Source organism: Microtus ochrogaster, chromosome 4 (assembly GCF_000317375.1).
Source record: "Microtus ochrogaster isolate Prairie Vole_2 chromosome 4, MicOch1.0, whole genome shotgun sequence".
Classification (NCBI taxonomy): Eukaryota; Metazoa; Chordata; class Mammalia; order Rodentia; family Cricetidae; genus Microtus; species Microtus ochrogaster.
This window is the reverse complement of record NC_022011.1, coordinates 81111229-81135312: the sequence shown is the minus strand read 5'-3', so window position 1 is coordinate 81135312 and position 24084 is coordinate 81111229. Positions and strand designations below refer to the sequence as shown.

Genomic DNA, 24084 nt, shown 5'->3' with positions numbered 1-24084 from the left:
TTCTTCTTCTTCTTCTTCTTCTTCTTCTTCTTCGTTTGTATTGTGGATGTGGGTTCTGTGTAGACACTTAACCTTGGGCAGACTCCTTCTGGGTACTATTTCCTTCTATAAATGAAAGGTGACCTTCAAGGTTCCTTCTGATTTCAAAAGTCTATGATTCTATTTTAGGAACAGATTCTATCACCTACTAGTGCACCTAGGCTAGATAGCACTTTTTCCCCCCCCCTGGTTTTTCAAGACAGGGTTTCTCTGTGTAGCCCTGGCTGTCCTGGAACTAGCTATTGTAGACCAGGCTGGCCTAGAACTCACTGAGATTTGCCTGCCTCTGCCTTCCAAGTGCTGGGATTAAAGGTTTGCACCACCACTGCCCAGAATAGATGGCACTTTTATCTGAGACATGTAGTTCCCTTAATTATCGCTGGGGAAGAGACTGCATAGGTGAGCACACACTGCATAATTTATGGAAAGGAATTAGTAAAGGCAGGGTGGTAGCTCAGGATTAAAAAATTTACCTACCTTTTTTGAGGCCCTGGGTTTGAGTGTTTGCACCAAAAGAAAACAAAATAGAATTAGAAAAATAAGATTTATTTTTAACTTTTATTTTTTTAGACAAAGGCTCACCATGTAGCCCAGCCTTGAATTTTTATCTTATTTTTATCTATCTATCTATCTATCTATCTATCTATCTATCTATCTATCTATCTATCGTCTGTCTATCTATCATCTATATCTATCTTACCATGTAAATCTGACTGGCCTGGTACTCACTGTTACACTGGACTAGCCTCAAACTCATAGAGAACTGCCTGGGGTATCCTTGAACTTGTTTGATGTATCCTGTTTCTGTCTCAGGCCTCCTGAGTGCTGGGGTTATACGTGTGTACAACCATGCTTCTTGGGAGTCTTACGTTTCACAAAGTGTATTAAGAGAAAGATCCTTACCTGGCAGTGGCGCACGCCTTTAATCCCAGCACTCGGGAAGCAGAGGCAGGTAGATCTCTGTGACTTCGAGGTCAGCCTGGTTGGTCTACAAGAGTGATTTCCAGGACAGGCCCCAAATCTACAGAGAAACCCTGTCTTGAAAAACAAAAACAACAGCAAAGAGGAGGATCCTTTCTGGACAAAAGTAATTAGTAATTATAATAGAACCACACCATTTGTGTGCTAGGACCTTCGTTCCTCACAAGTACTCTTTGGGACACAAACATCAGTATAAGCCTTGTCCTATGATTAGAATCAGTTGCTTTGTGTAGAGTTCATGTAATTAGTTCATTTTGTTTTCTGACTAAGCAAGCATGGACGAGATCAGTTGAGATGCAGAATAGTGCAGAGAAAAGAGCCCTGTTCCAGGTATCCAGCTAACCTTGAATTCATTGTTGGTATTACAAGCAGGAGGCTCCATTCAACTCTATTGGCAGGCCAGAGAGAAACAGTGTAAAGATACTTAATCTCCTGGAAAGCCAAAAGCTGTTGGGATGACATTGTATCTAGTTGCCGGAACTTTTTGTATATGTGTGTGTGTGTGTGTGTGTGTACTCTTAAATATTACATGCTTGGGGGATTGAAATGGGATGATTTTTGAAAGGCAGAGTTATATTAAAGATTTTAGCATCTATATTTTTCTGAGAATATTCAAGATAAAACTACTTAGGAGATACGAATTAAAATGCGCCTTTGTGCTGTAACTACCTAGAAAAATGGGCTAGGAAGTTTGGGTTTGAGATAGTAGGTAGACTCTGTGGGGTTCTGAGTGGGCAGATTGGAGTGGTAAGTCCTGGCAGTTCTTTGTGTGTGCTGGATAAAGCTTGGGGAGATTGGAAGTAAGTGACATTGTCAGCTATTGAAATACTCCACGTGGGAGTAAAGACCTGGGGTAGCTGAAGTCTGGGGAAGTGGAGAGGCAAGCTAACACCAGGGACTCGGTTAGTGCAGATGCTATTGGGTTTGCTGTTTACTCCGGAAGGATTAGAAGAGCAGTGCAACTTGCATTTTTAGGACAGATGTCAATGGCTGGGACATCTGTTTGGGAAATTGGAGAGGGTGGCTACTGAGTTACGCTTGATTGCTAAGTAGATGTGACCCCCTAAGTTAAAGTCAGGTTCGGATAGACACAGTTTGGGTGCCTGTTAGACAAACCCTTGTTAGGAGGACTAGCTGTAAAGCAGGGCGGAGAACCAGGAGCCGAGTTATAGCCAACACTTCTAGTGAAGAGGGCAGGAGGAATTGAGCTGGAGGAAGTAGTGCCATGAGAATTTGAAGTAGGGGTTTCACAAAAGGGATAAATCAAAGATTAAAATAGCCATCATTCTGCTAGTGTAGTCTAGTCTGCGTAGTACTCTGAGGAACAGTTGAGTTCAGTACCATTTGAGCACGCTATCTGAGAGTCTCCAGAAGGCAGAGGAAATGGCTACGTGGGTAAAGGCTTGCCATACGTGGGTGAGCACCAGAGATGCCTAGAACCCACATAAAAGCCAGGCAGGTGTGGCGGCTACAGCCTGTAATCTGTTTACGGGGGAGGTAGAGTCTCCATTCAGCAAGAGAACTTATCTCAAAACTACAGAGCAGTGGGAGAAGAAACCCAAAGTGAACTTAGGGCCTACACAGTCACACGTGTCCAATACATGTGAACACATACACACTCATACTATCCATGCACGCATGTAACAGACTTTCTTTTGGCCACCAACTGGCTCTCAAATCAAGAGAAGGAAATTAGTTATGAGTTATGAATTCTTATGATCATTTCTAGCTAGCTTTTCTTGTCTTTAATTAACTTGCTTCTCTTCATCTACATTTTGCCTTGGGGTTTTTTCCTTAATTTCTGTGTTTTCTGGCTGGTGGCTGCCTGGCTGGCCCTGGGCATCTCCCTCTCTTTTCTGGCTGGTGGCTGCCTGGTTGGCCCTGGGCATCTCCCTTTCTTTCCCCTTCTTTTTCTCCTGAGCGAGATTCCTTTTCCTACTTATTCTCTCTGCCCACCAGCCCCGCCTACCCCTAATGCCTACTTATTGGCTGTTCAGCTTTTTATTAGACCACTCAGGTGCTTTAGGCAGGTAAGGTGAAACAGAAACCCATCTCTATATCGTTAAACAAATACAGCATAAGCAAATGTAACACATCTTTGACTAGTTAAAGTAATATTCTGCAACATACACATACTCAGAAAACATTTAATTTACAATTTTAGGACACAATTGAGAATTGAATATAGCAACATACACCTATAATTCAGTACTCAGGAGCCTGAGGCCCATCAGTTCCAGGGCAGCTTGAATTACATGGGAAAAACTTTGTCTCAATTAAGTCTTTAAAATAATGGCAAAGCCAGTTGGAGAGATGGCTCAGTGGGTAATAGCACTTACTGCTTTCGCAGAGGACCCATGTTCAGTTCCCAGTCCCCACATTGGGCAGCTTACAACCACCTGGAACTTCAGTTCCAGAAAATAAGATACCTTCTGATTTTCATGGGCACTCCTGTACACAGATACAGACACATAATTAAATATAAAACAAATCTTTAAACAACAACACAATTATTTGACGTGTAAGACAGTAAAAGAGTCTTTTTGGGGGGGAGGGGTTTCAAGACCAGTTTTCTCTATAGCTTTGGAGCCTGTCCTGGAACTTGCTCTGTAGACCAGGCTGGGTGCTGGGATTAAAGGCGTGTACCACCACTACCCAGCTAAAAGAGCCTTTTTTGAAAGTGCAGGAACATTGTACTTAGTAGAGCCGTGTGTAATTCATGGAGAGCTTCAGAAAGAGAAGCATCAATTCAAGTAGAGGGAATGCTCCTTTTCTTCCTATGTGTCCTTTCGTTCTTTCTTTCTATGTATCAATTTATTTATTTGGTTTTTTGAAACAGGGTTTCTCTGTGTAGTCTTGGCTGTCCTGGAATTTTCCCTGTAGACCAAGCTGGCCTCAGAGATCCGCCTGCTTCTGTCTCCTGAGGGCTAGGATTAAAGACATGTGTCACCATGCCCAGCTTCCATGTGTTCCTTATTACTTCTAAAAATTTTAGGAGGTATTTTTGTTTGTTCCTTTTTCTTTCTTTTTTGAGATATGGCATCATATATCCCAGACCAGCCTGTAGTCCACTGAGTAGCTGAGGGTAACCTCAAACATGTAATCTTCCTGTCTCTACCTGTCCAGGTGCTGGGATTCAAAACCAGGCATCAGTATTGGGCAAGCTTTCTGCCATCTTAGTTACATCCCTAATCCATATATTTTCTTTTTTAATTTTTTTATTTTATGTGCATTGGTGTTTTGCCTGCTTGTATGTCTTGTAAGCGTGTTGGATCCCCTAGAACTGAAGTTACAGACATTTCTAAGTTGCCATGTGGGTGCTGGGAATTGAACCCAGATCCTCTGGAAGAGCAGTCAGTGCTCTTCATCACTGAGCCATCTCTCCAGCCCCATGTTTTCTGTTAGTTAATAAATAGAGGTATTTGGGGCTGGAGAGATGGCTCAGTAAGTATGAGCTCTTGGTACTCTTACAGATTCCCAACAGGCACACAGTGGCTCACAACTATTGATAACTCCAGTTCCAAGGGATCCACCAGGTATGCATGTAGTGCATGTACTTGCACACAGGCGAAACATTCAGACACATCAAGTCAATAACTAAAAAGCAAAAGACATTCTCTAGGATTCTGCCTTCCCCACCTCAACTCCGCCAAGCCTAAGAAATCAGAGCGCAACAGATGAATCCTTTACCTATTCAGCTGCGCTGTCATTTTACAAACAGTTCTCAAGCTCAGATTTTACCATGGCCGCCCTTATGCCTGTCATTTCTTGATTTATCTCTTTCTTCTTTTGCCTTTCTCTCGCACACACTATCATTGACTCAATTTTTCTCCATCAGAAGTGTCTGCTAGAGAAGGGTACAATGGAAGTAACAGGAGGGAGAGGAGGTGGGGCCAACGGGGACACGGCCGGCTGTTCCAGACCTGATGAGGGCCAGAGAGGAGTTAGCTTTCTCAGCACCGTGTGGCAAAGGAGAGTGTAACAACTCCTTTCCATCTTAAAGAGATGTCTTAATTCTTTTCAGTTGGTAGATTTTTCTGTGTTTATCGGTTTATCGTATGCTGAAAGCAACACACATTGAGACTATACAACTATGCATGCCAGACCAAAGCTTGCTGAGATACAGAATTCAAATATTCTGATTTCTCTTCTTTTCTTCATTAGCGCCAGTGGACAATAATAACTATATAACGCACGAAAGTACACTTTTCGGTCTTATGTGTTATTCATTCATTCATTCGTTCGTTCGTTCGTTCGTTCATTCATTCACTGTGCTTTGAACTCAAGATCTTGCTCTCACCGGACACATGTTCTACCCCTGAACGACATCCTTAGCTCTGTCTTGTTTATTTTAAATTGAAGAGTAAGTGGAAGGTAACGATGTAAAGCAAGAATGGGTTTCTTAGGGTTTTGGAACCGCATGAGTGTCTAGTGGAAAGAAGAATCCTCTGCTCACTAATACGTGTTTATGTGCTGTTGTTTACTTGCCTTAGAAGGAAGGCTGAGGAGGGACTTAAGCAGGCTTTAGCAAAGGATCCTCCTGGCCGGTGTTGAGAAGTGTGGGAGGCGCATCCCTGGAGCGTTCCAAGTAATAGATTAAGGAGTTGGGAACAGGGCGGTCAGTGAAGTGCTTGCCACAGAGGCACGAAGACCAAAGCTTGGACCCCCAGCTTCTAGGAGTGACCCACAAAAAGAGATGGCTGCAGGCCTGACGAGCACAATAAGGAAATAAAGAGAAGGATGAAAGGAGCCCTATTCTTCACCACATTCAAGACCTCGGCGATGGCTCCTGAGAGCGTGTTAGAGTTTAGGACTGAACACTCAGGGTGAAGCGGTGGAGAGGATTTCGAGCACAGGGCTCACATCTTTGTGGCTTGGATGCAGAAAATGGTTTTTGCCCTGTTCCATAGCTAAAAAGGAAGGGCTTGAAGCATCTGTGAGTGAGAGGTGGGGCTGAAGGAGCCACATCCATGTCCAGCAGGCCTTTGTGTCTAGGCCATGCAAGAATTTAGATTTCTTCTCATTCTTAGCAGCAAGATAGAAAACATCAAAGGCATTTTCTTTTCCTTTCACATTGGAATGGTTGAAATTATAGTTTCAACAGAACATATTATAAGTAGGTAATATTAAGTAGATCCTATTGATATGTAAACTTGTTTTTCCATTCCAATGCTTCCCTGTGGATGGCCACTTTGAGTAGACGCTGATACTTTGAGGTTTCATTTCCTGCCATCTGTCAACAGTGCTTGTGCATAGAGCATCTTAACTAGGTAAAGACACGCAGGAGGCCTCAGAATCAATCCAGTTGCAGCCAACATGGGCCTTGTAAGCTCGGTGCTTTGTTTTGCTTTTTAACATCTTGTGTGTTTGGTTTAGTTTGGACTTTCATTTTTGTTTTGCTTTTATAAATTGGATTTCACTAGGTAACCCAGGTTGACCTTGAACTCACTTTGTTACCCAGGTGGGTCCTGAACTCTAAATCCTCCTTTCTCACACTCCCACGGGTTGGGTTCTAGGCATTGACCACTACACCTGGCTTCCAACCTGAGTTTGAATTCTCATTTGCCCCATTTTCAATGTGCCTTAGGAATGCAGACTGCCTTCGGAGTCTATTTTCTCGCTGTCTAAGGGCTGAAACACTCAGTGCAGACAGGGTCTTTAAAAGATTGAGTGAGGTGACCGCTAAAGTTGCCTGATACACGAAGAACCAGGTCAAGCTCAGTGCCTCATCTCAGTTCTGCATAGGGATGAAGACTCCTTTTCCCGGTGAATGCATCTTAAGTCTAGGTAGCTGGGCTGAAATTCAGAAAGAGACTCTGCTGTTAACATGTGCTTATCCTCGTGTGTGAGTCATTGAGTCCATTCTTAAGACGTGCATCTGCATATCTTCCCAAGAAGATCCCTTGTGCAGATGTTACCAGCCTCCGTGGTAATTCGCCTGTCTAGTTCTGAGAAGCTATGTGGTCACAGTCTGAGGCTAGAGAGCTGTGGCTGTGACAGGCAGCAGCTGTTTCCTTCTGAACTGTCCGATGCTTAGTTGGGACCAGGAAAGCAATAACAGTTTAATTATAAACTGTTAGTACATTCAGAATCACTCTTATCTTCTGCTCCAAAAGCGTCTTTTCATGGGGCTGGAGCAATGGGTCAGTGATTCCGAGCACTTGTTAGTATTGCATAGGTCCTGAGTTTGGTTTCCAGCACCTGTTAGGTGGCTCACAACATCTGTCACTCTTATTACTGGGGATCTGATGTCTTTGTCCCCTTTGGGCACATGTGTGAGCACAGACACACACACACACACACACACAACAACAACAACAACAACAACAACCCCCAAACACATATATTCAAAACTAATGAGATACAGGCTAGATTTATTCATTGCATCTGGTTGATGTCTCTCTCTCTCTCTCTCTCTCTCTCTGATCTTGTCAACATCTACCCACTCAAGATAAAAGGCTTTCTTGTTCTGTGGAAGCATGTTGGTTTTCAATCAAATCTTAACAACATCAAGGTGTGCTATCTCCCTAGGAACTGTACCTTGATTATTGAAGAGACACACTTTGTCCAGGCTCATGAACATACCTGCTCCTTGTATGCTCCTTGGTTACTTAGAACAAGAGACGGAAGTATTTATTCAAAGAAAAATACAAATGAATTATTCAACTTAGTCTCCCCTGGGAAGCTTCCAGTACCAGTTATTGGATTCTCTGAGGTAATTTTTTTTTTCAAGGTTTCCAGTCCTTCTGAAGAGAAATTGATTTTGGAAGCCCTAGGATTAGTTTCAGTTCTTACAAGGCGCTTGAGTTTCTCCCCATCCCTTACAAATTGCATTGTCCTAGCTCAAAGTAGGACTAGCTCTAATGGTCAGAGAAAGCATAGGCATTTTAAGTTTTTACAATCTTTTAAAAATTAATTTATTGTTGTGACATGGCTTCTCCCCTTCTCCCTCCATCTGGGTTCTGGGGTTTGAACTCAGGCCATTGGCCTCAGTCATTAGGTGGCGCGCTCCTTTACCCAGTGAAGCATCTTGCAAGTCCAATTTTGAAGTCTTTTTTTTCTATTTTTAATACATATACAAAGTAGGAAGAAAAAACAAGCATTGTCATTTACAGAAGCATTCTGTGCAAGAAAGGCAGGATTCTGAAAAATTTGTTTGCAAAATTCGAATGGATTTTGTTCCTGATGAATCTGAAGGTTATATATGTAAATTTAATATTTATATTAAAGCCAGATGTGTGGGGCTGGGGACGTAATTTAGTTGGAAGAGTATTTGCCCTGCGAAGCACACGGTACTGGCTTTGGCCCCCAGCATCCCATAAACCTGCTGTGGTATCTCACACCCGAAATTCTTGTCCCAAGGAGGCTGAAGCAGGATTGGCACCACAGGTTTGAGACCAGACTGAACCTTGAACCTAGCAAGACCTTGCCCCAAAAGGCCTAAAACTGGGCTGGTGAGTTGGCGCAGCGGCAGCGAGTAAGGATGTTTCCTGCCAGGCCTAGTGACTTCAGTTCTGTTCCTGTACCCACCTGAGGCACACGCCAAATTTTACCAAATTTTTTGGTAAAAAAATATATATATACCAAAGCATATAAATAAATAAACAAATAAAATTAAATGGATGGAAGTACTTTTCTTTAAAACACATGATTTTAGTAATCTTGGAAATTTTTATATTACTCACTAACTTTTATTTTTAAGTGTTTCTATGTCTTAGTGAAGTTCTTAAAGTTAAAAAGTCAGTTTGGCCTTTACGTTCATTTATTTTTGAGACAAGAGGTTGTTGTGTAGATCTGGTTTGTCTGGAACTTACTCTGTAGTCAAATTCATAATCCTCTTGACTGAGTCTTCTGAGAGTGAGGTTTACACTCTCACTCTGCTTCACATATGTGCAGAAAACTCTTTCCCCCTGAGACATTTATGATAGAATAAGCTTTCTTCCCCTTTGACTCAGTGTAGCAAAATAAGGTTGCTCCCACATCCCACGGTCGTACAAGTTTCGGGTGTCAGGTGTGCTGTGGCCTCCGCTCCTCATGCAGCGAAAGGGCACGCATTCCTGACTAAATTTGGCTTCCGTGGGAAGTATGAGCAGCAGCAGTGGACAGCGAGAGGATTAGCTTCACGCTCTCAGCTCTCACCCTGGTACACAATGTCCTCCGTTATTGTCCCCATACCTCGTTTTTCCACATGGGAAGCGCTCTATGTGGTATCTCTTGTTACCAAACTCAGTGACGCCATCTCTGGAGTCAGTGAAATTGGAAGGACGTTAAAATTTAAAATATTGGGCTCATATCAAATGCAACGGTCATGAAGAGGCCGTTTGTTTTGACTCCTATTACAGTCGCGTGTTGGTTATGCAGAGACACCGCTTAGAGCAGTCACAGCTGACCCCGGGCAACCTCAGTTTGGAGAGAGTGAAGCCTAAGAAGAATAGCGCCTTCGTGTTTGGGTAAAAGCAGGAAAGTCAGTAGGAGGGCACTGTGTCCCTCCCCTTTCCTGTTTCAGAGAGGTGGCTTCAACACTCGTGTTTTCCCATTTGCAAATACTTTGGTATTGAAGGTCTCCTTTTCCCGCAGTAGCGGGCCAGGTATTTTGCTTATAACTACTTGTCAGAGAAGAAACAGAAATATTTGCTCATTTAGAGATGGAGTCTCCCGTGTTGCTCAGGCTGATTCCCAAGTAACTATGACAGGTGCCACTGTGCCCAATTGAGGTTTTTTTTTTTTTTTTTTTTTTTTTTGCTAAAATTCCCCAGTGAGTTACTGGGTTGGGTTTTACTGTTTCTGGTTTTTCTGTCCATCCTACTAACGATCGTGTGCCTTATTCATTGGCTCACAGGCACAGTACCCAGCATGGGCTTTTAACGAAAGCACAGTAACGCAAAAAGATTTGATTTCCACAGATTGTTTGGCTTAAAAAGAAGTTTTTCTAGATATGTGACTTCAGTTTTGGTATGCATACTCAAAAAAAAAAAAAGGTTTGATCTTGTTAAGTTATATAATCTCCGAGTTCAAGGCTAGCCTGGTCTACATAGTGAGTTCCAGGATAACTAGAGCTACACAGTGAAACCTTGTTTCAAAGAAACAAAAAACCTAAAACAATAAAAAACTACTTGTAATACATCACAATTTTTAAAAATTATATTTATTTTTAATTATATATATATATTATATACAATATATATGTGTGTTTAATTACACACACACACGCACACACGCACGCACACACATACTCTAGAAGTAAGTACTCCTAACTTCTGAGCCATCTTTCCAGACCCAAAAGCTCCATGTTCATTTTTGCAATTTATTTACTTACCTATCTGGTTTTTGTTTGTATCCTACACTGACCTGGAGTTTGCTAGTCAGCACAGGTTGATCTCGAACTGTGGCAGGCTGTGTGCGTCAGCCTTCTTGAGTGTTTGGATTTTGGGAATGAGTTTCCATGCCCGGTGCTGAAACAAACAGATAAATAAAATGTATGCACACACACACTTGAATCTAAATCATCAATGAATCTGTTTTTTTTAAAACTGGCATCACTCAAACAGATTACATTTTATCGTTTTTAGACTTTTTACAAAATTTGTTCCTGTTATGATTTTTTTGAGATAATTCTTCTCCTCACCTTAGTAGAAACTCAGAGATACTTGAGTGCTTTGTAAGCTATAATTAACACAGTTAGCTTGTAAGGTGAGTGTCCTGTATTTGAAAGGGCGCCTAAGGTTAATGTTAGTAAATTGCAAGGGAGTTTCTCCTCTCCAGTTTACGCCAGTCAGGGGAGGCCTTGATGGATTCATCATTTGGCTTCGAAAGGCCAACCGTTTCAGGGTGGCACCGTCTTCTTCCCTCAGGCAGCAGACAACTCAGCGTAATTGCGACCTGCTTTTGTATATGAAAACTGCTGATTTTAATATGGGATTTTGATGATGTATATGAGGACGGCAGGCTCTCAGAAACTCTATTTTGTTTTTCAAGCCTCAGACCGCCAAGGCATTCTTAAAGCACATGTGAACTATACTTCTTGTAAATGAACGTGTTTCTGGAAATGCCAAAAGCCGTGTTCATGTTTGCGTTCCGAATCCTTGCGTTGGGTTGAAAAAGTTTAATCTAGACACCAGATCACTTATTTCTTGTCAGCTTCTGTGAGCTTCTTCTGGGCGATGTCTTTCATGTGTCCTTGACTTCTTGCCCAGGAGGGATTTACAACTGCTTGAGAAACATCTTTAAAATGTCAAGTGATTAACTATAAAGTTATTTGGCGGAAGGATATAATATTATATTCGGCAATTTTATGTCAAGTCATTTTAGGTTACCCTTTGAAATTATAAGAACAAAAATGAAAAAAAATGTGTAAAACTATTAAATTACTTAGGATATTAAATGTTATTTTGGAAGACTCCACGCTTTATTTTTAATATTCTTAAATATATTATTTAATGAATTAGTTTTGTTTTGTGGCTTTTTCCATCTTCCTCTCGGAGAGGCAGCTTTGCTTCTGCCTCGCTCCTCACTTCTCCGCTTCCCCGCTTCTGTCTGTCTCTCCTCTTCTCCTGTCTGTCTCTCCTCTTCTCCTCTCTCTCTCTCCCTTCTCCCTTTCCCGTTCATAACCCCCTGAATAAATATTCAACCTCAAAAAAAAAAGTTTTGTTTTGTGTTTTGAGACAGGGTTTCCCCGTGTAGTCCTGGCTGTTCTGGAATCCAGGCTGGCCTCGAACTCACAGAGACCCACCTGTCTCTGCCTAGTGCTGGGGCCAAGGGTGTGTGCTACCACCACCCAGCTGGGCAGCACATGTTCTTAACTGCTGAGCCCTCAAAATACCATTTTAAGTCTCTTTTGCCATTTTTAATGCAAGTATTCAAACTATTTTAATTAGCACAGAGAGAAGGCCTCAAAAGGGCCTTAATATTTTTAATTTCAATTCTGATATTGCCTTTTCTATTCCCTCTCTCCCTCTTTCTCCCTCCCCTCCCCCGTGTGCAGGGGTGTGGGGGTACAGGGGCTGGAGCTGGGCCTTATTGCCCCAGGTGTGTGCCCTCCCACCGCAGCACCACCCCTGCAGCCTCCTATCTATTTCTGTGGGGCCAGTTCTTCTCTATTAGTCTAAGACCTAATTCGCTTTAGCATTTTAACCAACCCTGGGTAGCTTCTAGTTTCCATTCAGAAGTCTCTTTGGTTCTGTCTGTTCGGGCAACAGGCTTCCTGACATTGCCAAGTAATTGCCTCTAATTGAATGGGTTAATTAGTTCACTGTTTTCTGTAGAAGTCAAGTACTGACTCCCTGCCGAGGAGAAGACTTTGGGTTTATTTCCCCCCTTCAGCTATACACTCTATCTTGCGATTAAAATCAAGTTAAAGTAGACTGGGAGAGTCGGGGAGTTGTTGTCTGGCGTCATTTGTAACCCGAGGTACTGGCAAGGCCTCTGACAGTTCATGTCAGCCAAAGCATTTGTTTTCCTGTTGGCGGCTGTGGCCTTAGCTTGAGCTAATGCTGCTGTTTCCTGGGTTTAAAAGTAGGGGGCATCCTGGGGATTCTCTGGGTGCTGCCTACTTTCACTGTATGTTCTGGGTAGGCTGTGTGCTTGTCGCGGCGGCCGGGCTCGGGCACCGGAGAACACGTGCAACTCAATCAGAAGGAACGGGCAAGTAATTTCTTACTCACAGCTCCGACATGTTCTGTTGAAATAAGAGCGCCGGGGCTGAGTCCCCGGCACCCTGCCGCCCACATGGCTAGCTTAGCTTATGCCCCGAAATAATTACACGGAAACTGTATTCTTTTAAACACTGCCTGGCCCCAATAGTTCCAGCCTCTTATTGGCTAGCTCTTACATATTAATCTAACCCATTTCTATTATTCTGTGTGGCCCATGAGCCGCCTTACCAGGAATGATCTTAACCTGCATCTGCCTGGCGTGGGAGAATCATGGCGACTCCCTGACTCAGCTTCTTTCTCCCAGCATCCTGTTCTGTTTTCTCCGCCTACCTAAGGGTTGGCCTATGAAATGGGCCTAGGCAGTTTCTTTATTAATAAGAAATCATTCCCACATCACTCTCTCCTCACTCTTGAGAAAGCAGCGTCCTCCCAGTTGTGAAGTAAAATGCTGTCGGCAGTGCTGGACACTGGTTTCCTGATGACCTCAGGGACTTGCCCTGGGCTCTGTGAGGTGATCACTACATGGTCTCCTTGTCTCAGTCATGTCCTCCCGTCTTCATCCACCTGAGCAGGACAGGGATCGTTTCTTTCTTCTCTTAAATCCTTCACAATGCAACACGTTTTCAGTCTCATCTTCTGCTCTGTACCTTTGTGTGTAGGTTGGACATTGCTATCCCTAAACAGTGGGGTCTGAGATGCTCCAGAATCCAAGTTTTTGAACACTGATATGATGATGTATGTAGAAAGTACTATACCCAACCTTATATAATTGATTGAGATCAATATTCGGGCACACTGAAAATATTGTATTAAATCACCTTCAGGCTGTGTGTAGAAAGGCGTGTGTATTACTTTGCTGTTGCTGGGATAAAACATCATGACGAATGCAACTTCTAGAAGAAAGAGTTTATTTGGGCGTATGGTTCCAGAAGGATAAGAGTCCATTATGGCAGGGAGGCATAGGGGTAGCTGCAGTCAGGGCTGCAGGAACAGGAAGCTGAGAGCTCACTTCTTCAAACCCAAACAGGAAGCATAAAGAGAGAACTGGAAGTGACTGAGAAGCTTTTCATTTCAAACTCCGCTCCCAGGTGACATGGTTTCTCTGGCAACGCTGTACCACCTAAAGCTCCCCAAACAGCCACTAACTAGGGGCCAAGTGTTCAAATGCCCCAGGCTATGGGGAACATTTCTCTTTTAAATCTCAAGGGTATGTATGAGGGCTGGAGAGATGGCTTAGTGGGAAAGAGCACTGACTGCTCTCCCAGAGGACCCGGGGTTCAATTCCCAGCACCCACATGACAGCTGACAACTGTCTACAACTCCAAGATCTGGCATCCTTACACGGACATACATCCACGCAAAAACCAATGCACACAAAATAAGAATGAACAAATTATTAAAAAAAAAAAAGGATGTGTGAACAATGGAACTCTGTGTTTAGCTAGCTCATTATGGAGCCAGGTGTGGTAGTGTCTGCAATCCCAAGGGGGTGGAGGCAAGAGGATCAATTCAAGACCAGCTTCTTCTACATAGTGTGTTTGAGGCCTTCTTATACGACCCGGGATCCTTCCTAAAAAAGAAAAATCAAACAAACCAACAAAAATAACAACAATTGCCAGAAATACTTCCCATTAGTATATGCAGATATTCAAAAAATAATCTGTATTAAAAAATACTCCTGGGGCTGGAGAGATGGCTCAGAGGTTAAGAGCATTGCCTGCTCTTCCAAAGGTCCTGAGTTCAATTCCCGGCAACCACATGGTGGCTCACAACCATCTGTAAAGAGGTCTGGTGCCCTCTTCCGGCCTGCAGGCATACACACATCCAGAATATTGGATACATAATAAATAAATAAAATAAATATTAAAAAAAAATACTCCTTGTCCCAGGCATTTTGGGGTGCTCAGTCAGTATTCATTCACTGTTCGTTCTTTTTTCTCTTCATATTTGCGAGTGTGCTGTGTGCTCACCGTGGGGTGGGTGGGGATGGGGTGTGTGTAAGATCCTATGTGCGCCTTCTCTTATTAACCTGGAAGTAGACAGGCAGACAGCAAGTCCCAGCAATCCTCCTGTCTCTGCCTCACAAGTGCAGTGGTTACAGGTTCTTGCATGGTCATCTTTGGCTTTTTGCATGGGTACTAAGAGTTTGAACTCAGGTCCTGTGCTTGCCGAACAAGCAAACACTCTTACCCTCTGAGTGATCTCTTGAGCTACACCCCCTCCCTGCTTCCCTCCCAATCTCCCTCTCTCTGTTTTTCTTTTGTCTTTCTTAAACAGGAAAAGAGAACACAAACAATTACATGCTTAAGACATGACAGTATCACCCACCACTTTTGGTGGTGTTAGGAGTCAAACCTATCTCCTCCGTCATTCTGTGCAACCATATCCCCCAGCCCCAAACTCTACTTATTACTGTTTCTCCAGTTAACCCCCTCCCAGAAACAAAGATTTTTCTCACTTCTAAGAGAGGCTGAAATCTCCTTTCTCTGGTTGAGCTCAGATGTTGCTGTCTCTCTCCTCCCCACCCATCCCAGCTGCCCTCAGATAGATACTTCTTTGGTTTCCATGGCGTTCTTATGATCTTGCTTACTGTTGGCAGTCATGTTCCTGATGTTGGTTGACTCATCAGGCTCCGTAAATCCTGCTATCAGGTTTCTTTGTACTGACCTCCCTCGCCACTTCCAGTAGCCCCGTGACTATGGTGCCTCTCCCCACTCCTGCCTGTCCTTCGCTTTGCTGAGTTTGTGTTCTTGTTTAACCTGTCCGGGGACTGAGGATGTAGCTCAGTTGGTAGAGAGCTTGGCCAGCTTGGATGGAGGCCAGCGCTACAGGGTAGCTCATGCATGCAATCCCAGAACTGAGGGTACGGGGTGGGGTGGGAATGGTGGGGTAGAGGTAGGAGGATCTGAAGTTCAAGGTTACAGTGAGTTTGAGGCCAGCCCAGAATACAGGAGACACTGTTTCTACAGCAAAAATAAACAAAAAGCCCACATGTGTCCTATTATGGCAAATGTTGAAGAAAGAACAAGAGAAGAAGTATGTACCGAGAGCTGGTTGACTACACTTATTATCACTGTCTAGAATTTGTTTACCGTTATTGCTAATATCTTAGATGATTTTTTGGTTTGGTTTCGTTTTTCAAAAGAGGGTTTCTCTGTGTAACAGCTCTGACTGTACTCGAACTCAATTTTTAGACCAAGATGGCTTCATAGAAATCCACTTTTTTTCTGCTGCCCCCCCCCCAACTCTCGCCCCCAGTGCTGGACTTAAAGACATGTGCCATCACTGTGCGGCCAGTTTGTTCTTCTTTTTTTTTTTTTTTTTTTTGGTTTTTCGAGACAGGGTTTCTCTGTAGCTTTGGTACCCGTCCCGGAACTAGCTCTTGTAGACCAGGCTGGTCTCGAACTCCCAGAGATCCGCCTGCCTCTGCCTCCCGAGTGCTGGGATTAGAGGCGTGTGCCACTACCGCCTGGCCAGTTTGTTCTTTTTAAGGTTGATTTTTTCCCCCTTAATCTTAACTGTGTGTGTGGTGTGGTACGGGGTGATAATGTGCATGTGAATGTGTCTCAGAAGGCGAGAGGCCTGGGCTGGAGAGATGACTCAGCGGTTAAGAGCACTTACTGCTCTTCCAAAGGTCCTGAGTTCAATTCCCAGCAACCACATGGTGGCTCACAACCATCTGTAATGAGGTCTCCTGCCCTCTTCTAACCTGCAGGTATAAACACAGACAGAATATTGTATACATAATAAAGTAAATAAATTAAAAAAAAAAAAGAAGGCGAGAGGCCTTGGCTCCCTCTGGAGCTAGTGTTACAGGCATTTGTGAACCACCCAAACTCACGGTCCTCTGTAAGAGCTGTAGACAGTGCTTTTGTGTGGTGCTGTTTGGCCAGCCCCTGGTTTGCTTTTTTTGTTTGTTTGTTTTTGATGCTTTGTTTCTAGACCCACTCTTTCAGTATATCAAAGATTTACTTGATCTTCATGGCCCAGGAGTGCACACAATCTAGAGTTCTAGGAAAAGAAGGAGCTTGTCTAAAGACTCACGTGAGCTGATTTGTAACAGAGCCAGGATTAAAACAAGGCTGCTTCAGGAACGGCTTTTGTAGTCATGTGGCCTGGACGTGATTCATCTGGAGGATGATGCTTCTCAGGTGCTCTTGATAGCATCAGCAGGGAGAAAAATCCACCTTCATTTGTAAGCTGACACAGAACGTGCTGTGACCTTTGATGTTTTCTGAGTAAGACAAAGGAAACATTTCTGGTTTGAATTCCCTCTTCTGGTTGGAAGACGACAGATGGCTTACTCAGTTCACATGTATTTGAAATAGTTAACCAAAGAGTAAACCAGCCGTCCCTTCCCTGATCCTTCTGCCTTTTACTCCCCAGAGGCAGCCACTTGAACCCTCCTTTAGATATTTGTTTTGGTGTTTGCTTTTATATTTTTTTACTGATGTGTATAGGCTTTTCTCTAACAAGGTCTGGGCCCAGGGCTTGGTGCACAAGCCAGGCTTCCTTATGATACTTTCAGGTTTCCCCTCCATCCTCCCAATACAGTTATAGCATTTGATTATTATTAGTATCAGCATTCTGACTGCAAGTATTTTTTATTTTGAGCTACGTTGTGCTTTTTCGATTGTTCATTTGAGACAGGATCTTGCTATATATAAACCAGGCTGGTGGTGAGCTGGGAATGAGCCTCCTGATTCTGCCTCTGCCTCCCCAGTGCTGGGGTTTCATGTGTGTTGCTACCATGCCTGGCTTAAAATGTTTTTTTTTTTAAATACATTTTGTTTATGATGTGTGCGTGTATGCTCATGCATGCTGGCACAGTGTACGTGTGGAGGGCAGAAGGCAACTTAGATAACTCTTGTTTTCTCTTTTTACCATGTGGGCTCAGGCCTGAACTCAGCTTGTCAGACTTGGTGGTAAATGCCTTTACCAGATGCAGGTTAGTCTCAAACACCATGTGGTCCTCCTGCCTCAGCCTCCTGAGTGTTGGGATTACAGATGTGAGCCCTCACCACCCAGATCAAGTCATTAATTTCGATATTCCCTATTTTTTCCAACAAAAATACTTCTTCATAGTTAAAGATTGTCCAGCTTTTATTTGCTTGTTTGTAAACCCCTTACCGATTCATTCATTGAATGAATGTTTCTTGAGTGCCTAGCACCGTTTTTGTTGCTGGGGGCATATTAGGGAACAGACTGGACAAAGATGCTCCCCTGATGTTTCAGGTGGGAGATGGTAAGATGCGGTGCTGGAGGAGGATACACACCTGCGAGAGGGTAGGGGTTTAGAGGCAGGGCCAAGCTGGAGCATCACGTGAGGACGTGACGTCAGAGCCGACTTGCACTCTTCTCAGAATCCCTTTCTTTCCCACGGTGCCTTGGATAATTTGGTCTTTGGTGTTTCCCAGTCGCTTTGCTTCCTGAACTCTCTGTCCGCCCTGCTCAGCAGTAGGTGCCCTGGAGGTCTGCAGCACCAGGGTCCTGGTTCCCTTTGCCCATTTCCTCAGTGGATTTCCTTACTTGCCCCTGGTTCCTGCACACTCTCTTTGATTTAGTTCACTCTCTATTAAAAATTAAAAAGCATTTTGACCGGAGCAGGCGAGCTAGCAGAGCTGAAGAAAGGGAGCACGGAGGCAGAAAAGTAATGTTGAAAATATGGATATTTCAAAAATAGTGTAGCTAATGTCACATGTGATGGAGCGCTTAGAATTAAGTTTGAAATAATTTCTTGGCCCTCCAAGCGCCTTTACCTACTGAGTCATCTTGCTGTCCCCTGTGTATTTTCTTTTATTTATTTATTTAAAAAAATTCATTTTTATTTTATGTGTGTGAGTGTTTTGACTGTATGTTGCGTCTGTGCACCACATGGCCAGAAGGAGGAGTTAGAAGCTTTGGAACTGGAGTTCCTGACTGCTGCCTGCTGCCTGCTGCCACTTGGGTGCTGGGAACTGAACCCAGATCTTCTGGAAGAGCAACCAGTACTCTAACCCCTGAACCATCCCTCCAGCCCTACCTCATGTATATTTTTTTTTTCGAGACAGGGTTTCTTTGTAGCTTTTGGTTCCTGTCCTGGAACTAGCTCTTGTAGACCAGGCTGGTCTCGAACTCACAGAGATCCGCCTGCCTCTGCCTCCCGAGTGCTGGGATTAAAGGCGTGCGCCGCCACCACCCGGCCTTACTCACGTATTTTTGACTGAGATTAAATAGTCACATGACATAAAGGTCCTTGTTGTAATCATTTTAAAGCATACTACTTAGTGGTTTTAAGTCTTTATAATGTGTGACCTTCATCCATAATCCCAGAACACATTCCTCGTTCTCAGAGAGAAACCACAGACTCACTGAGCGGTTAGTCCTTGTCTCTCGGGTCCTGGTAGTCATCATTTTGTGCTCTTCCCCATGGACTTGCCTTTGTGGGCATTTGATGTAAATGGGATCTTACATCATGGGCCTATTGTGTCCAGCTCATTTCACCTAGCAGGGTTCCTCAAGGCTGACCATGTATCAGTCCTTTACTGTGGTCTTCAAATGGTCTCTGCGTGTTTGGTTCTTCACTACCCAGAGGCAATATCCACGTTCATGATCCTTGTGTTGATTTCAGTACCGTACTTGGGTTACTTCCCCCCCCCCCCCGAACAACTGTTAGCGACCTCATGATGTTGAACCATCCTACTTTTTCATGTGCCTTGTTTATCTATTTTTCAGTATGCCAGCACTGAGGTGGATGGAGAACATTACATGACCCCAGAAGACTTTGTTCAGCGCTATCTTGGCCTGTACAATGATCCCAACAGCAACCCAAAGATTGTGCAGCTCTTGGCAGGAGTAGCTGATCAAACCAAGGATGGGTAAGAATCTTTACACCTGTTTTGAAAATTAATCATACATTTTATTAAAAATGTAAAACTGTAAATTTCATATCATTTATTTTTTTGAGACAAGGTCTTACTACATAACTCTGGTTGGCCTGGAATTCAGTATGTAGACTAGGCTAGCCTTGAATTCAAAGAGATCCTTTTGCTTCTGTCTCCTGAGTGCTGGGATTAAAGGTGCATCACCATGATCAGCCCACATTTTGAATTATTTAAACAATGTATTTACTGTTATGTGTGTGTTTTGCCTGCATGTATGTATATGTACTATGTGCATGGCGTGTGAGGCACCAGAAGATGGCATCCATTCTCCAGGTATTGAGTTACAGAAAGCTGTGAGCTGCCATGTGGGTGCTGGGAACTGAGTCTGTGTCTTCTGTAAGAGTAGCAAGTGCTCTTACCTGCCAAGCCATCTTTCCAGCCCTGTATCTAGAGTTTTAATAGTAATCAATATCTTTCCTTTGGAACTTATAAAATGGTATTATTTACTGCCATTATCAAACTTGCTGTCATTTCTTATTTTCTGAAAAAAAATTTACATGAGAGAAACCATATCTTATATTGAATAATCTGAGGATGGGTTCCTTATTACTAATTTTTAAAATTCATTTATTTGAAAAATACTGAATACCTGCTACTGTGTCAGGCATTATTCTTAGTGTTAGAATGTATCAGAAAACAAGTCACAAAGGTAATAAAGACAATAAAGAAGTAAATGACAGCATGTTAGGAGGATATAGGCACTGTGAAGATCGTAGGGAGCAATCTACATTCATCTGTGTACTTATCTAGTTGGGAAACATCCTGTTAAACACCACACTTTGCCAGGTGCTATTGGGCTTTATAAATACAAGCATGCATAAAATGAAGTTGCTGACCTTAAGAGTTAAGGTCATAGCTTAGTGGGAAAGAGGACCAGACAAAGAAAACACAAGTCAGTGTTTCCAGCAAGACAGAGAGATGCTGTATCTAGAAAGTAGAAGTGCCTAGGATGCTTCCTTAACTCTGAGTAGTTAGAGCTGCATCACAGGAGGGCTGACCCTAGGATGAGAACAGTGGGAGCCTTCTGGTAGTGGGACAAAAGGGGAGAGGAATTCCAGGGAGGGGAAAAGGATTGTCATGGGGACATGAAAGGACACAAGCGCGTGCGTGTGTGTGTGTGTGTGTGTGTGTGTGTGTGTGTGTGTGTGTAAGCAGTGGGGAACTTATGTTGTAAGTACTTTGGTGTGACACCTTTGACATTGCTTTGTTGTTACAGAAGATGTAGTTGGAATGAAACTGGGGACTTTGTGTGCTGGGCTTTTGCTGTGTCTTGTACGCAATGACTCCCAGCCTTCGGATACTTATAGCCTAGCAGTGTACGGGTGTGAAACCATAGAAGCAATAAGATTCATCTTACTGTGGAGTTAGTCCATTCCTCAAAGGGAGCTGTTAGTGTTAGCGAAATTGCATGGAGCTGGACTATGGAACACATACAATATTTATTGAATTACATAAAACAATTGCTCACTGTGGCAGCTTTCAGTTATATCCCCAGGTCCCCAAGGGCCCAGGATTTTCTTCCTAGATGTAGAGGTGCTTGTATAAAAAACTGGGCAGCGAAGAGTCTTTATCCATCACTATAAATGTGACCATATGATTATATAAATATGATCATGCTTTAGAAAAGAAGACAAAACTGGTCTCACACAGTCTAGTTCGAGGACTGCTGTAATGGCTGAAGGAGAAAGACTGACTCAGGAGTTGCTTCCTGCCAGAGCTGACTCTGAGTTCACTTTTACTGTCCCATAGAACTAGGCCCAGTGCAGGAAATTTGGGACATTCAACAGCTGTTTACTCAATGAGTCTTTAATGACTTGGAAAGATGTATCATTGTAAATGGCAGGTGTTGGAGAAAAGTTATACATTTCTGTCTAATCTTAAAAATGTCAGATCATTTTGATATTAAACTTAATATTTAATAATGTTAGATCATTTGTAATATTAGATTAAAGGCACACCTTTAATCTCAGCACGCGGGAGGCAGAGGTAGGTGGATCTCTGTGAGTTTGTGGCCAGCCTGGTCTACAGAACCAGTTCCAGACAGCCAGAGCTGTTACACAGAGAAACCCTGTTTTGAAACCAAACCAATCCAAAATGTAAGATTAGCTCCCAAACTGCCTATCAGGTCATTTATCTAAGTAGTGATTAGTTAGAAAGTCTATGAAAATTATTAACTTATTTAATTAGAATTCTTCTTTCTGAATTACTAAAGGTAGCACATACATTTTGCTCTTTTAGAAAATGATGACATGTTTGCTGTTGACCTGGTTCTGTATTTATTTATTGAAACAAGAGTCTTTCTATATAGTCCTGGCTGTCCTGGAACTCACTATCTAGATCAGGCTGACCTTGAACCCACAGATTCACCTGCCTCTGTCTCCTGAGTGCCAGGATCAAAACTGCATCATCACACTTGGCCCTATTTTTCTCCCTTTATTTTTATTTTGTATTTTGCCTGCATGTATGGCTGGGCAAGTAATGCCCAAGGAAGCCAGGTCGGAGCATCAAATCCTGTGGGACTGAAGTTGCAGCTGGCTGTGGGCCACCATGTGGGTGCTGGGAATTGAACCTAGATCCTCTGGAAGAGCAGCCAGTGCTCTCAGCCTCTGAGCCATCTCTCCAGTTCTAGACATGGTTTTAGAATGCCCATGTTTTCACAGAAATACCTCATGCCTTTTGTGACCATCTTGTTTTAGGTCTCCTGAAACTTCTTATGACTCTTGTAGTCTGAAGTGCATTGTCAAAGTAGGCCATTTTTCATGTGGTCAGGTAGAATCCAAGGAGTATTAATTTGGCAGAGTAAATCGGTAATAGTGAAGAATCTAGTAAGATTGAATTGAGTTTACTCCTTTTTTTTTTTTTTTTTTTTTAATTCAGTGTCTCACTATGCAGCCCTGGCTAGCCTATGGCTCACAGATCGGCCTGTCTCTGTCTCCCAGTGCTGAGGTTAGAGGTGTGTGCCACCACAACTGGCTGAGCTTACCTTTTAAAGATGCCCTCCCATGCCCCCTTTTCTTGTGGTTGTAAGAGATGCATTTAAACTTATGATAATCCCCCAGCTTCACGCTCCCAAGTGCTGGGTTCCAGGCATCACCTAGCAGCCCTTTTCACTTTTTTCCCCATTTTTTCCATTTTGCCCACAAATTACTTCCAGAAGTGTGGGGGGGGGGTAGAGTTTTCTAGAAGACTTGGATTCTTGCCTGTTTGTAGATGTTTAGAGGTTGTTGAACTTCCTGACTCTAATGCATAATAGATGGATTTGTATAAGAAGTTTTCTAGGAAGAAACTTCAGGCTTTCAGAAGGGCTCAGTATTATGGTTTACATCTTAATCCAACAGAATCAAAGTCTTTGATGATGTTTGACTCATTTCAAGAAGTTGGCTTTTGTTTGACAGTTAAGAAAAAGAGGCTGAAAGTGGTTGATTAGCTTCCTTGGTAATAAAACATTAGCTCTTTTAGCATCCAGTCCCCTTTCCCCTGTAATCTATAGCCGCTAACTCCTTTTTCTCCAGCTCTCTCTCTCTCTCTCTCTCTCTCTCTCTCTCTCTCTCTCTCTCTCTCTCGCCATCACCTAGGGTAGTGAGTGAAGGATTAGAATGAAAAATTGTTATTTTTATTCTAGCCTCTGTTAAGGCTCTGTTACAATTTTTGTTTGTTTGTGTTTGTTTGTTTTTCGAGACAGGGTTTCCTGGAACTCACTCTTGTAGACCAGGCTGGCCTCAAACTCAGAGATTTGCCTACCTCTGCCTCCCAAGTGCTAGGATTAAAGGCGTGCGCCACCACCGCCTGCCAGGCCTGTTACTGTTTTTTGATGCCGAGTCCAGAGTATGCCGTGAGACGGCCACAGTAGTGTCACTTAGAATCACCCTGATGAAGGGAAATCAAGGGATGAGTAGGATCCATAGAGACAAGTCTAAGATATTTGATGACCTCTGAGGCTGGCGCTGGCTTAGGGGTGGTCAGTAGTCTTCCTTTGTTGGTCAGGTCCGAGACTTGCTTTTAGAATATCCGTGCTTTCAGGTAAGTCTTCTGTGACTGCTTTTATATTGCTTTTGGACCTCTATAAGCACAAAGGAACGTAGTATCTCCCCTGACGTTTTCTAGCCCAGGAACTTTTCTCTCGCCATCTCCTGCCCACCATTAGATGGTGAAATAAGGTGCCTGATACAGACAGTCAGGCAGAGGCAGCCTTGTGCGGTATAAATAGCCTGACGGGCTGTCTCCAAGTCAAGCCGTCAGCCAAGTATTATTCGTGAGACCATGGCTTAAACTTGGGGGTTCTAGTTCATTACGCAATGAAAAGCGAAATGATTTTATGCATTAAATGCAGATCACGGAGGCTATTATCATGTGATCTGCTCTAAAATATTCAGACAGTTGCTTCTGTGAAAACTCTAACTTCCAGGACAGTGGTTTCTATATTTAGTCCAGTCAGAATTTCATCTGGAAGTGCTCTCTGCACTACTGGGAAGACCCAGTTCTTTTTTTTT

The 24084-nt window shown here is 43.2% G+C and overlaps 1 protein-coding gene across 1 annotated transcript in view; it reads left to right on the top strand.

Annotated features, from left to right (window-relative positions):
* Nucleotides 1–24084, top strand: part of Slc25a12 (solute carrier family 25 member 12) — a 73826-nt gene that overhangs the window by 2485 nt on the left and 47257 nt on the right. Inside the window, exon 3 of the mRNA XM_005346557.2 lies at nt 19386–19528. Within this exon, the coding sequence (XP_005346614.1) occupies nt 19386–19528 (143 nt within the window). The remainder of the gene's footprint in view (nt 1–19385; nt 19529–24084) is intronic.